The following is a 14,455-nucleotide window of genomic DNA, read 5'->3' on the forward strand; positions in this document are numbered from 1 at the left end:
ATATTTTACAAAGGAAATTGTGTTGACAGTAACAATATTTCCCAAATTGTTGTCTTGAGTCCCGTGTTGGCTGTCAATGGAATATATTCCTGAAGACAGCAGGAAGAGTCATTTTAAATCCCTCCTACAGGCAGCCGTGGAATGATCAGTTGTAGTTACCTTTCTGCGGATTCTATTTGTACATTTTGTCCCATTATTTTGTACCAAAGCCCCCAGTGCTGGTATTTAATGTTGATGGTGTGGGGATTTTTAATTCAAGCTGTTGATTTGAATGTGTATGGATTAGGTGTTAGATGTTTGCAGCTTTTGTTTAAATTCATTAAATAAACGGCCAACATTTTTGTTAAGAGATTTGTTCACAGGATGTGGGCACGAGTGGCTCAGACGCTATTATTGTCCTTTTTTTCCCTAGCTGTTCTCGAGCAGGTGACATACCACCATCTCCTTGAACTGCTGTGATTGGAGAGGCACCCAGAGCGCATTGTTAGGGAGAGAGTACCAGGTGTTTGACCCAGTGATAGTGAAGGAGTTCCAAGCCAGGATGGGGAGTGAGCATTGACAGAGTGGTTGATGTTTTCATTTGGTGCTACAGTAATTGATGGCGCAGAATGGGGTGTAGGCAATGGAATTGATGGCCTGCATTGGCGTCAGTGTTGGTGATGCAGGGATTGAGTATTAGATGCTTTTGGAAGTTGGATGGTTTTAGTTTGGTGGCGGCTGCGCAGGAAATTCTTCTTGTTTTAAAAAAAAAGGAAAAGTCATATGCAAACTCCGACTTCATTGTTACAAATGTCGTAAACTGTTATCATTCTTGTCTGCTGAACGCCGGATTTGCAAGACAATGTAACACCATTCGCTAAATAAACCCAGACTTAGTGGTTACTTGAGTCAAATGTGGGAAATGGGGTAGGAGTGACACAGTGCAAAAAAGGGCTTTTTAACTCTGAGTTTGCAATTACTCTACTCATTTTACTCTTCCCCAATAACTCCGTAAATGCCCACTTCTTTTTAGTTAACCCACGTTATTCTAACTGATGTTGAGAGGTAATTGAGGTACATGAGAAAACCAAATGTAAGATTGTCAAGTAGGTTCACGAATTGGGTTATTGCAGTGACTAGCGCAATATTACACCTCAAGCTCCTCCACATTGCATTTCTTCTGGAACTTTTGCATCCGGGTCAGAGTGAGATGAGTTTGGGTGGCAGGGATGAGGGACTTCAATGTCAAGAGTCTGGAGATGTTGGGATGGGACTACTTGGAGAAAAGAAGCACAAGTGAAGATTTCATGCAAATCTCAAAATCCTACAAAGTTTCATTGATTGGGGGCGGGGGAAGAGAGAGAGAAATTGTTTCCATTACTAACAGCTCTACCCTGAGGACACCCTTTTGGCTTAAAAATAATCTGGGACCTCCCTCCCTCCCAACACTGGGTCTACGTACAGCACATGGACTGCAACGGTTCAAGAAGGCAGTTCACTGGCACCTAGGGGTCGGCAATAAATGTTCGCCCAGCTTGTGACTTCCACATTCCCAGAATTAATAAATACAGTTTGCCCAAAGAAATGGCTCAATCACCATCCTGACTTGGAACTGAAATGCTGCTCCTTCACTGTGACTGGACCAAACTCCTGGCACCTCTTCCCTAACAGCATTGTGGATGTCTCTGCAATCACAGTGGTTCAAAGAGATGGTGGTATGTCACCTCCCTGAGAACAACTGGGGACAGGACAATAATATTCTGAGCCACTTGTGCCTGCATCCTGTGAGCAAATTTATATTAAATAAAAAGTTTGCTCGTTATTTAATGAATTTAAACAAAAGCTGCTAACATCTGACATATACCACCAATAGCTCAAATTTAAAAATCCCTATACCACCAACATCTAACTCCAAATACCATCGACTGTCAGCACTGGGGCTTCGGTACAAAATAATGGGACAATGTACAAATAAAATCTACAGAAGGTAATTACAACTGAGCATTCCGCGGCCACCTATAGGAGGGATTTAAAATGACGACTCTTCCTGCTCTCTTCAGGAATATATTCCATTGACAGCTAACTCAGCACTCGACAACGATTTGGGAAATATTGTTACTGTCAACACAATTTCCTTTGTAAAATATTTGTGAAGTCACACAATCCTAATAAGACAAAAGAATGAGCACAGTCTCCAATAGGAAACATCTTTTCATTGAATCCCCACAGTATGGAAGCAGGCCATTCAGCCCATTTGAGACTACAGCAACATTCCAAAGAGCATCCCACCCAGATCCAGCCTCCCTACCGCATCCCTGTAATCCAACATTTCCCATGGCTAACCCACCCAGCCTGCACATCCCTTGACACTATGGGGCAATTTAGCACGGCCAATCCACCTAACCTGCACATCTTTGGACTGTAGGAGGAAACCCACACAGACACAGGGAGCATGTGCAAACCCCACATAGTCGCCCAAGGCTGGAATCAAACCTGGATCCCTGGCTCTGTGAGGCAGCAGTGCTAACCACTGAGCCACTGCTGCTTTTGGTCAATTTCCTAATTCCCATATTTGTACGGAAGAAGCGGGCCATTCACCTCCTGGGAGCCTGCACCACCAATCAACCAGATCAAGGCCACCTTGATCCTATTTTCCTGCAGTATCCCCATTTCCTGTGGTAGCTTGAACATTGAGAGATCTACAGGGGCCTGGTCTTGAACTCACTTTGACCGGAGGCTCCTCATCAGCCCTCTGTACAGGAATGTCATGGCTGGTATGGGATTGGGTTAATCAGAACAAGAATGACCCTGATTTAACCCACACAGTCTGTGCAGAGTTTGCTGGGAAAAGCAGCAGCAAGATCCCACAAAAAGTCATGAAAGTAACAGTCAGCAAATGTTGGTTGAGGGATAAATGTTGGCCAAGCAACTAGAAAGAATTCCACCCGCTCTTCAAAGTGCATCCAGCTCAGGGCAGGGAAGCCATCAGTTGGAAACTTGGAACTCCACCACCTTCAAGTTTCCCCCTCCAAGCCACTCAATGTCCTGACTTGGAAATATATCACCATTCCTTCACTGTTGCTGGCTCAAAATCCTGGAATTCCCTCCCCAACAGCATTGTAGGTCTGCCTGCAACATATTCGTTCAAGAAAGGGGTGGTGAGCTTCCTTTTTGAGGACTACTAGGGAATGGATGGTAGGCGTTGCTGCCCACAACAGCGTTATGTCCTGTGAACAAATTTTTTACACGAGCAACAAACTTTGTTTCATTTAATGAATTTGAAATGAGATAGCAGGCTATAAGCACAAGCAGGACAGTGGAATTAGAGTCTTAATCAGATCGATAATGGACATATTGAATGACGGAGCAGGCTTGAGGAACCTTGAGGTCCGTTCCTGTTTGTATTCCCTAAGTTATACCATGCTGTGTTGTACATTATTGAGGGTGTCCTAAAGGTATCAGAACAATTTCAGCTAAATCTACAAGTCGTCTGGATTTTAGATTCATTGTCCTGGGTGTCTTCTCAAAATTTGAATCAAAAGAAGGATCTGCATTTGTATTACACCTTTCACAACCACTTTGCGTGTCAGTGATTTACAGTTCATGAAGTATTTTTGAAGAGTAGCTGCTATTGAAGTGTTGGGAATGTAGCAATTAACTTTGGCTTCCACCAAAAAACAACCTGACAATGACTGGGCAATCTGTTTTTGTTTTATTTGAGGGATTAAAATTGATCAGTCTGTATCCTCCTGGTTGTCTTTGAAACAGTGCAATGGGATTTTTAACATTCCCACACACAAGGTAGCAGACAGCACCGCTGCTTAATATTTCATCAAAAGTGCACTGCATCGAAGGGGCCACAAAGATTGGGGAAGGCCTGGGGAGTTGGGACCTGTTGCAGAGTATCACGGCAGAAAGATTCCAAATATTGAGGCACAAAAGATCCTTGGGGCTGGCTTGTGACTTTGGGTTCATCCTCCCTTGTGTCCTCGAGCTCACTATCTTGCACCAATCTTTTTGGCTGCGCTCTCTTGTTATTTCTGATCGGATATGTCATCCTTTTTCTTTTTAAAAGTGTTTATTTTGAGAGTTCTTTTTTTAAACCTGAAAAGACCGTTGTGTTTATTTTCAGCTGGAAATGGGCTAATTCTAGCTGCTTGCTTCCCACAGGGCTCCTATCCAATCTGGGAGGACTTCAATGCCAAGGCTGCTAAGCTTCACTCTCAGCTCAGGTAAGGCAAGGCGAACCAGAGGGATGTGCAACCTTCCTCCTAATGAGACATGTGAAGAGGTATTCCCCAAACCATTACATTTGCAACACCTCGCCCCTTTGATAACACCTCATTTTGCCCAAATACTATCCTGAGTTGGACAGTCAACCATAATTGTGAAGAATGGCAGCGCAGGCTTGAAGGACCGAATGGCTGCCTCCTGCTCCCATCTTCTATGTTTCTCCCATTCCCCTGGAAGAATTCTCGTTCACTTCCTAAAGGAATAAATCATGTACAGGGGATAACGAAATTATAAATTGCAACCACTTGTCACCTAGTGCTTTATATAATCCCCAGCCTAGTGCACCCTGTGCTCTGAATGACTTCACACTTCAATCTCCCACTTACAATGTCCTCCTTTTACACTTTCAGGTGTATCCCTAAAGAGTCATCACATTGTAAGACTCTTGTAGTCTGAACTCCTTTACCTGTCATCTGTTTTTGTTTTGATGTACAGGTGCCACAAAACCTTGGCCATTTTGTTACCTGTTTGAATGTTGTCAGTTGTAGAATGTACCTTAATATTAGTCAGGCTCCCACAAAGATGCACCTATTTTCCTTTCAAAGAGCTTGGTTCATTTTCCATCTGTGACCTAGTGACTGACGGGAACTCTCCCTGCTGAGCTCTTTATCTCCTGAAGGCGTTTATCTGTGCAGGGCCAATCCTATGGACCATCCCTTCGCATGTGATGAGCCTGTGAACGATATCATCCCAATTCTGAGCTCAAGAGGGCGTCGCAGAGTGGAACATGGCCCAATTCTGCCCTCGCCTTATTTCCATTACTACCCTTGTCCCAACAGAGATCCCAGATAAAGATTCGGGAGAATTGGGAAGTTGGAAATCTGGCTGCTACAAAAGCCAATTCTCGTGCCCCTGCCCTAGTCAAACCCAGCACCTTTTTGGGACAAAATGGATGAGTCACCAAAGATGGATGACACTGACGATATGCAGACCCTTAACTGACTGGTGAGTCAGTACGAGGGGGAATTGTCACCCCCTGCTGGACCCAGTTCAATGTGGATGATTAATTTACCATAAATCAGCAAGAGTGGGCTGTCCCATTAGAGATCACCTTTGAGCTGGGAGTAGAGTGCAGACTCCATCCTATGGGTTACCTACCCAGTCAGTTAGTCTAAAACGTTGACGATCCTACTGGGAATGAAGTCCTATTACTCCATAAGTCGTCATAAATGTGAAATGTGACCAGTTTAATCTCTAGGATAGTTAATGTCTGACTATGATCACTTTCAAAGATTTAAAAAAAAACACTTATGTAAACTAGAGATAGGAGGAACTGCAGATGCTGGAGAATCTGAGATAACAAGGTGTAGAGCTAGATGGACACAGCAGGCCAAGTAGCATCAGAGGAGTAGGAAAGCTGACGTTTCGGGCCTAGACCCTTCTTCAGAAACGGGGGAGGGGAAGGGGGTTCTGAAATAAATAGGGAGAGAGGGGGAGGCGGATAGAAGATGGATAGAGGAGAAGATAGGTGGAGAGGAAACAGGTCAAAGAGGCGGGGATGGAGCCAGTAAAGGTGAGTGTAGGTGGGGAGGTAGGGAGGGGATAGGTCAGTCCAGGGAGGACGGACAGGTCAAGGGGGTGGGATGAGGCTAGTAGGTAGGAGATGGAGGTGGGGCTTGAGGTGGGAGGAAGGGCAGGTTAGGGAAGCGGGGACAAGCTGGGCTGGTTTTGGCCCAGCTATATAAACTAACAAGGAAACCAAACACACAAGTTTTTATTGTAATAAACTTATGTGGCAAAAGCAGATTATTCATTTATAATCTGAAAACTTTACCTGCTTTAAGTCATGCATTCACACATGGGATGGATGAGACCCATAAGAGGGGAATAAAAAATGGTTTTGAGCAGTGTGAAGGTGCGAAGTCTATGAATCATAGCCCATCAGGGGATTTGATCATGGGGAGGCGATGGCCTAGTGGTATTATCGCTGGACTGTTAATCCAGAGACCCAGATAATGTTCTTGGGACCTGGGTTCGAATCCCACCACGGCAGATGGTGGAATTTGAATTCAATAAATATCTGGAATTAAGAACCTAATGATGACCATGAACCGATTTGTCGGAAAAACCCACCTGGTACACTAATGTCCTTTAGGGAAGGAAACTGCCATCCTTACCTGGTCTGGCCTACATGTGACTCCAGACCCACAGCAATGTGGTTGACTCTGAACAGCCCTCTGGGCAATAAATGCTGCCTAGCCAGCGACGCCCTCATCCCATGAATGAATAAAGAAAAAAAAGTGACCACCTCATGTTTGCTTTCCTGTTTTTCTAAGATGGTTGTCAACTGTGGAGAGCCTTGATTTGGTAGCCGGTCAGTTGGACCTAGATCTCTGCTGCAATCAGATTTTTTTTTTCTTTTTGTAGCTTGAGTGTTATTTCTTTTCCAATTGAAAGAGAGTGATTTTTGCTGCTGTTAGGCTGAAAGGCCTGTGTCCCAACTGCATTCTCTCTCCCCTCAGCTCCGTGATGATAAACTGTACTTAAACCAATCCGTAAGCCATTCTTGGGCAGTTACTGTCTCTTTCCTAAAAGACTCCTGGTGCCAACATGGCACAAAAGTATCAGAATTCAGCTTATAGCAAAGTGATATGCTCTTTTGTAGCCATTAAGAGACCACACGGTTCCACTTTCCTTCAGGTTGTGAAAAAAACTAATTATCCAAATTTGCATGTTCCAGTTCATTGTTTCCTAACACCATCTATTTTTCATCCCTGAATGTTGCAGTAATGGGAGGGGTGTTTCTGGAGCTTTTGATTTTCTACCCATCAGGACAAAAAAAAATGCCTAATTTTAACCTCTACAGCAGGAGAGATGAGTGCAGATTGGTGGGCAAGTTGACTCCCTGATTGAGAAAGCAAACACAATCCCTACACCCATGGGGATCTATACACTCCTTGAGCTCCTGGCTAATTCAGAAAAGTTGCAAGGCCTGGACATATTCCTCTTGTCTGCAGGTTCCTGCTCCTGAATGTATGTTGCTTCTAGCAAGTGTAAATGGAGCACATTTCAAGCTTGACTGATCATCTGTTTGTGCTGCTATTAAAGCACTCAGGATAGTTTGGAAAGTTCTTTCTCCAAGGCACTTCTCCATTCTCGGATTCCATTTTTGAGCTAGGAATAGAGCGATCCAAATTTCATCATCATGTTCTCCCAGCTCAGGCATGTCACAGTCTCATACACAGGCTTACTGCCTGGTCTCTGGTAGGAAGTAAGCCGCTGTCAGTTGCAATGCTAGCAGAATGAGAGGAGGCATAGGGAAATTCATTGCTCATGGAGTCCCAACTCTACAATGTTGGGCTACCCTCTGTTAGTGTTCCTTTAGCACACTGCTGACTGCTCGCCGCAGTTGCATCAGAATTTCACTTCAGCAGTTAGAAACATGTTGTTTAGGAGGAGCCCTTTTAGCCTCAAGTCTTTTTTCCCGTATTCGATGAGATCACAGCTGATCTGCAACTTATTCACCCATTTGGGGGTGGGGGGGAGTTAGGTGTGGGTAAGCTGGAAGTTCCAAATCCTCACTATTCTTCTCTATCAACCCTGAACAGTCTGATCTGAATTTTTAAAGCCTTTTGTTCACAACTCACTCCCCTCTTCCCCAGCCCCCACACCAAGCAGCGGAAATAGTTTCTCATTATTTGCTCTATCAATACATTTAATTGTGTTAAATGCTTCAATTACATTGACTCAGAGTCTTCTATACTCGGGGGGAATGGAAGCCTATTTTCTACAAGCTGTTTTTGTAATGGAGCCTCTTCAACCTTGGTATTCTCATGGATGAACCTGGGCAGAACACAGTGGCATTAGTAAGTCCTTCCTGAAGTGTGGTGCCCAGGGCTTTGTCTAACTACAACATAACTTCCATACACTCTTGCTCCAGCCTCTTTGTAATGAGATTAACGTTCCATCAGAAGTATTTTTTTTGGAAAAACAAAACTGCAACACAGACACTGGCCTGTGTTTGTGCTCTACATAATACTTGGGGGTGGGACAGTGTCTCCATGGTTAGTACAGTGCCAGGGACCCAGGTTGTCTGGGTGGGGATGCTCTTCAGAGGATCAGTGCAGACTCAATGGGCTGAATGGCCTCTATTTGCAATGTAGGGATTCTATGATTGCTCCCACTAAATTCCACCTCCCTCTAGCTCATGTATTCATCAAGCGCCCCCTTAGATTCACTCACTCTGCTCACCTCAGCCGCTCCATCTGGCAGTGAGGTCCTCATTCTAATCCACACAGGGAACAAAGTTTCCCCAAGTTCTTCTTTGGGTTTATTGGTGCCAATTTAATGATGCTGATCCTCTTAATTATTTAATGACTAATAGCCATTAATGATATCTGCACTAATTCCATCTGCTCTGTCCCTGAATCGCTTTTCCCCCAACCTTTCTAATGAAGATGTGTTGCCTTTGTCTGAGGGCCCTTGTCCACTTAAAGGCCACATTTTGGCGCACCAGCTGGGAGTATAGTTGACAGGCTCCAACTCTCTCTTGTCTGAGCCAGTGGAGATGGAGCAGAGAGGTACTTTTACCTAAGCAAATTTGGATTATAGAGGCAAAGGTCATAAACCACCCTGTGCCAGCCTCTGTCCATGGTTTCTAACAGTGTTCCCTTTCTTCACAACAGGACCACTGTGCTTGCAGCAGCCGCATTCTTGGACGCCTTTCAGAAAGTGGCAGACATGGCGACAAACACACGAGGTAGGAAACACTTGAGCTAAATCAACCACTGTGAACGTGTCATTGAGGACCCTGTGAGGACTCGGGCACTTCATTCAGGATGCAGGGTCTGTCAAATCCTGCCCCGGTGACTCCTCTCTAGATTTAATGATCACTTTCTGAATCCTTCCCAAAGTGTGTGGTTTTGAAACAGAATAATAGTTACTTGAGATTGAGTTACAGACTGGAATCTAATCAAGGGATCATGGTGGTTTATATTTAAAATGATGGATATAAATGAAGTGGGTCCAAGCTGGAATATGAATGAAGGAATTGGATGGGATATGAAGGATATCTGAAGTGAACGTGTCACGTCAAATTGAATCAGATGAATGGTGTTGAGAATATTGAGATTATTCGATATGGAATATGCCGTCTTGGTGTTGTGTATTTATCACCGTGTGTATATTACTGAAAACTGAAGGAGCTTTCCAAATGCTTCCTGAGGGATATCTTGTCCCTTTGAAAGTGCATGAAAGGAAGAGTGGATGCTACAAAACACCTATTGCAGAAATTTGTCTATGGAAGGCTCATCAAACCAAAGCAAGGCTTCCAAGTATTGTTACTGAGTGATAAACCTAACATTAAAGCAGGGGGTTTTCAGACAGATATGCTTTAGGGTGTGACTGTGTGGAAGAGAGGGAGCAGGTAGGGAAGTTGGGTGTGTACCAGAACTGGAGGCATACTGGTCTCTGAGGGCCCAGACATGGTCAGGAATCAGGCCATTTTGACAACGTGTCTGAGAATTTTGAAAGTTTAGTCAGGGCTATTGAGGAAACTAATGTAATTCAGTGAGTGCAGGAAAGACTGGTGAAGAAGCGAGTTAAGACAGCACTGAATACAGGCATTGGACACGTACATGTTGAGCACAGTTGAAGTTCTATGTATATTTCTGTGCATCTAAGAAGAATGTAAAATGTGTGATGCCAGAAGAAAAAGAAAACCAGTCTAGATTTTATCTGGTACGCAAGTTTACTGTTATTACGAGGATGAAAAATGAGCATTCCCTTCACTGGTGTTTGCCATGTGACCTGATGGAGGCCTCTAACATCATGAGTCATTGGGAATGTGATGAATGATGGCTTATATGTACTGGTCAACTAATAGCATCATGACTCAATAATAATGAAAGGAATTTAATGGTGGGATAACACTGGGTGATTTGAATGTGAAATTGTCTGCCACAAACATGTTTTTTAAGCAAGAACTCATCGTCCTTTTTTTGTGAAAAGAGTTGTTGGGAAATGATGAATATGATGTGGTTTGTAGCATCTTATTGGAAAGATGGCACCCTTGGCTCCTTCAAGCTGGCATCAGAACATCACCCAGGTGGGATTTGAACCTATGACTTTCCAACTCAGGCTAGTATGTTACCCACTGAGCCACAGCTGACAAAAGCCAGCATGCACTCAGTCACCTGTTTTCGCTCTGGGACTTTGAAGTGCTTTTCAGGCAATGTCATGCTCAAATCTCTCCAACTCTGACAGAAATCTCCACCCACTCTTTATCTGTGTTTCCTTTTCCTCACATTCTCTTAGCGTTTGCCAAGGGTGTGTCAGCAGTCGTTATGTGTGATTATTGTTGTGCTGTTTTGTGCTCTGGAAAGCCATTAAAGTAACCCATTAGCAAATAGGTCAGGCCTTTTGAAAAGCAACAGCACTAAGCTCCTGTTGTTCTCCTAGATGTGAGCGTGAAACTGCTTCAAGAGGACTGCTTTGGCTGGCTTACCCTGCTCAGAGCTGCAGGGTTCTACACTTGCGTACAGCAGCTCATTCTGGATGACTTCCCTGTCCTCCCTTTGCGATTATGTTCAAGTGACTACACCTCTGTGTTACTGTGCGACAGCAGAATTGTTTTGTGCCAGCCTGCGTGGCGCTAGTTCAGATCATAGCTGCATTGCCAAGGAGGAAGATGGGTTGCTATTATACTGAAGATTTAGTTCTGTTCAATTTACAGTGCTACTTTTCAGGAAGGATCTATTGTCATTGAAGGGGCTGGACCATTGATTTTCTAGGATGATAATCAGACTTTGAGGGTTACGTTGTACAAAAGAATAAAGGTCTACATAAATGAAAGTATTTTTACAACCACAAAGGTGGCTCAGTACACTATATACGCCCCTTGAAGTACTTGTGGTATGTAGTCACTGTTGCAACGTAGTAAATGTGGCAGCCAATTTACACACGTCAAGCTCCCGAAAACAACAGTGTAATTGTGGTGAGACAATCTGTTTTCTTGTGTTTAATTGAGGGATACAAATCCTTTTGCGACAATGTCTGCACTCGCACCCGGTCACCACTCTCCCATGTTTGCTGCGAGTCGGTTTGCCAGTGACCTTCCTTTCTCCAACTGGTGACCCCGATGACTAAATTCTCTCCGGCGATCTGGGAGGGTGGACTCACCTTGGACATTTTGTAGAAGACTCTGGGATGAACTGATCGAGGTGTTTGAAATATTCTTAAAATTTGGTACAACAAATAGAAGAGCTTTCTGTTTGTGGGGAAGTCAAGAAAACATTAGGTTACCCAAATGTTGAATTTGTCAATGTTTTGTATTGCTGGAGACAGCTAGGCAGGAATGGTGGTAGTGCTATCCCAGCATTCTTTGCAGCTGCGAAAGTCCTCTATTAACATCTTTGTGTGAAGGATCCCTGGGTCTTGCAAGTACCATTCACATCTTTTAAAGGCAACGATTCATGGGTGGGAGGGAGGAGTTGGTGCAGTCCCCAAGAACCTGCTGCGCATTCAGAGATTTGGGAGGACTATGGTTCTGTATCTGACCATGGAAATTCCAACTGAAAGGCATCAGAAACAAGACCATTCAGCGCTCATGGTGATCAGTTGGACATAAAAAAGGACGTCACTTGCAGTAGCAGTCTGTGTTCTGGGGAGATTGGAGTAAAACTCTGGCTTGTGCCCAACACCAGGGTTGTGTTAACACAGTGACATAATTCCTACTCTGTGTGTGAATCAGTCAGTGAATCAGGAGCCTGCCAGGAGAGATCTGAGGTTTAAAGAGAGCTGTGTGCTTATTATAATGATGTCATTCATCCAAAAGGAACCTCCAAATAGTGTTCTTGCAATAAAAATGAAAGGAGAATTTGTTTGTGTATGCCATCTTTCCTCACCTCCATGTGATTGATGGGGCAGTCCAGCCAGTGAAATGTCACTACTGTAAGAAATGGAACAGAATGCGTTGTGTACTATGAGGTTCGAGGGTGGGGAACAAACATTGGCCAGGATGTTGGGGAGAACTCCCTTCCTATTTTCTTTAGGGGCTAGTGCAGTGGCAGTACCTCTGGGCCAGAAGGCCTGGATTCAAGTCACACATCCAGGATGTGATGGTCACAAATTATGAGATAACGTAGCCAAACGTGATTGAGAGTTCTTGAAAATTTAAATTTAAAAAAAGAAAAACACCCTTCCAACTTCCCGAGTAGGACTCTGGAATTGTTTTCATCCTTTCCAGAAGTCAAACAGGATTTCTGCCTAATTGTGTACAGTTTATTGATCTCCTCCTCTGAGGACGGATGTTCTGGCTATGAAGAGAGTGTAGCAAAGGTTTACCAGTCTGATTTCCTGGGATGGATCCCCGTGTTGTTTGTAAAATTCTCTTGTGGTTTTCACACCCTCCATGGTCTCACCCCTCCTTCTGGCTCTGTTCCCTCCTTCGAGATCTCTGCACTCCTCTAACACTTGTATATCCCAGATTTTAACTGCTTCACCACTGGACCCTTGGTTCCGCAGGCCCCAAGATCTGGGATTCGCTCATTACACCCCTCTCTGCCTCGTTTTCCTTCTTTAAGATAGTCCCTTAAACCTACCTCTCCCTCTCTGAGCAAGTTTTTGGTCACCTGTCCTAATATCTCCAGATGCGGCTTCATGTCATACCTTGTTGTATGAAAGTTCTGTAGTGCATCTTCGGATCAAACGCAGAAAATTGCTGGAGAAACTCGGCAAATCCGGCAGCATCCATAGAGAGAAAATCAGAGTTAATATTTCAAATTCAGTTTCCCCCCCCCCCCCCACAACTCCTTCAGGGATTGAAAGGTTTATGTTTATACTTTTAGATGCTCAGTCACTTCTTTTAAACAGTTGGTTGACAATTTCCTGTGTCGAATTATTTTTAAAACTCCGATTTTCCAACCCTTTCAGCCCTTTGAGCTGCCAGAGGAAGCTGGAACAATTGCATATAAAAGGAATCTGGATTGGTAACATGAATAGGAAGGGTTTAGAGGGATATGGGCCGAATGGGACGAAATGAATTTCGGAAGTCTTGTTGGCATGGACGAGTTGGACCGAAGGGTTCGTTTCGTGCTGTACAATTCCATGGCTGACTCTGTGACTTTGTTTGTTTCAGATTTCCAGCATCTGTAGTGCTTCACTTTATTTAAAATGTACCTCGTGACTTGAAAGGTGCTATGTAAATATGAGTTGATTGTTGTAATGACCTTATTTGGAAAGGGAATGGCAGGTCTTTCTTCCTGCTTCAGACTAATGTCTGGTGACTGTTCAATGTGGCTGTCAGAATCAGGATGGGCCCTGGAGTTGAAAGCACTGACGTTTTGGGTTCACAGACAGTAAAGAACAGACACTGTCTCCCTCACCCCCGCCACACCACAGGGAGTGTGGCAGCTCCTCTGCAACGCCACCACCCTCCCCTCAAAATTTAGGGAAAGTGGGGAGAGAAATTCGTGACAAAAATAGTGACAACTGAGGCACACCCAGCAAAACGAGTCGCTCTGCATCCATGACAATAGGGAATGAAAGGCCGGACTGCGTACAGAAACACAAGCCCAGTCAAGCCTGGGAGAATGTGGCTGGGGAATGTGTGTTTTCAACTGTTTCTCATTGCGGAAAAGAGAATAGCTTTCAGTTTGCTGGGTAACCAATATCACAAACAGGACTGTTCCATTGAAAGCAGATGGAGCTGTTTGCGTTAACCTTCCCAACCTTTCAGAGCTGCCGTGTTGAATTGCACAGCGGAGAATGAGACAATTCGGACCGTCATTCCTGTGGCAGTATTTGAAAATGCTGTTCAATTAGTTCCATACCCACCGCTCTTTCCTCCTTAATCTCACAGTATTTACTTTCCAAGTATTAGTCCAATTCCAGTTTTGAAATTTTGTATAGAATGCCACCATTGATCTTTGTCTCAGGCAGTGCTTTCTGGATCATCACCAGATTGCCTCATTCTGTGAATAGACTGCAACCTGGGAATCGTCTCTCCCTATCGAAGCAAACAAAATCCATCATAATTCTTTAACCTTGTCTGCTCTGTGGAGACAGGTCCTCTTTATACTCTCTCCAAGGTCTCTGCCTCGTTGCTGACGACAGTGTTTCAGAATTTGGGTACAGTGCTCCAGAAAGGGCCTAAACATCTATAAAGGTTTACCGTGCGCCTTCATGATGCCAACACAAGGCACCCAAGGAGATGGCAAGGTGTGGAGCTGGATGAACACAGCAG

General features: G+C 44.2%; 1 protein-coding gene across 1 annotated transcript in view; it reads left to right on the top strand.

The window, feature by feature from the left end:
* The window catches only part of LOC109911204 (protein MTSS 2-like), a 1,013,245-nt gene that overhangs the window by 124,327 nt on the left and 874,463 nt on the right, over nucleotides 1-14,455 (top strand). The window contains exons 2-3 of the mRNA XM_048605577.1: nucleotides 4,112-4,211; nucleotides 8,898-8,971. Coding sequence (XP_048461534.1) covers nucleotides 4,112-4,211; nucleotides 8,898-8,971 — 174 coding nt within the window. The remainder of the gene's footprint in view (nucleotides 1-4,111; nucleotides 4,212-8,897; nucleotides 8,972-14,455) is intronic.

The sequence above is a fragment of the Rhincodon typus genome, chromosome 15 (genome assembly GCF_021869965.1).
Source record: "Rhincodon typus isolate 14 chromosome 15, sRhiTyp1.1, whole genome shotgun sequence".
NCBI lineage: Eukaryota > Metazoa > Chordata > Chondrichthyes > Orectolobiformes > Rhincodontidae > Rhincodon > Rhincodon typus.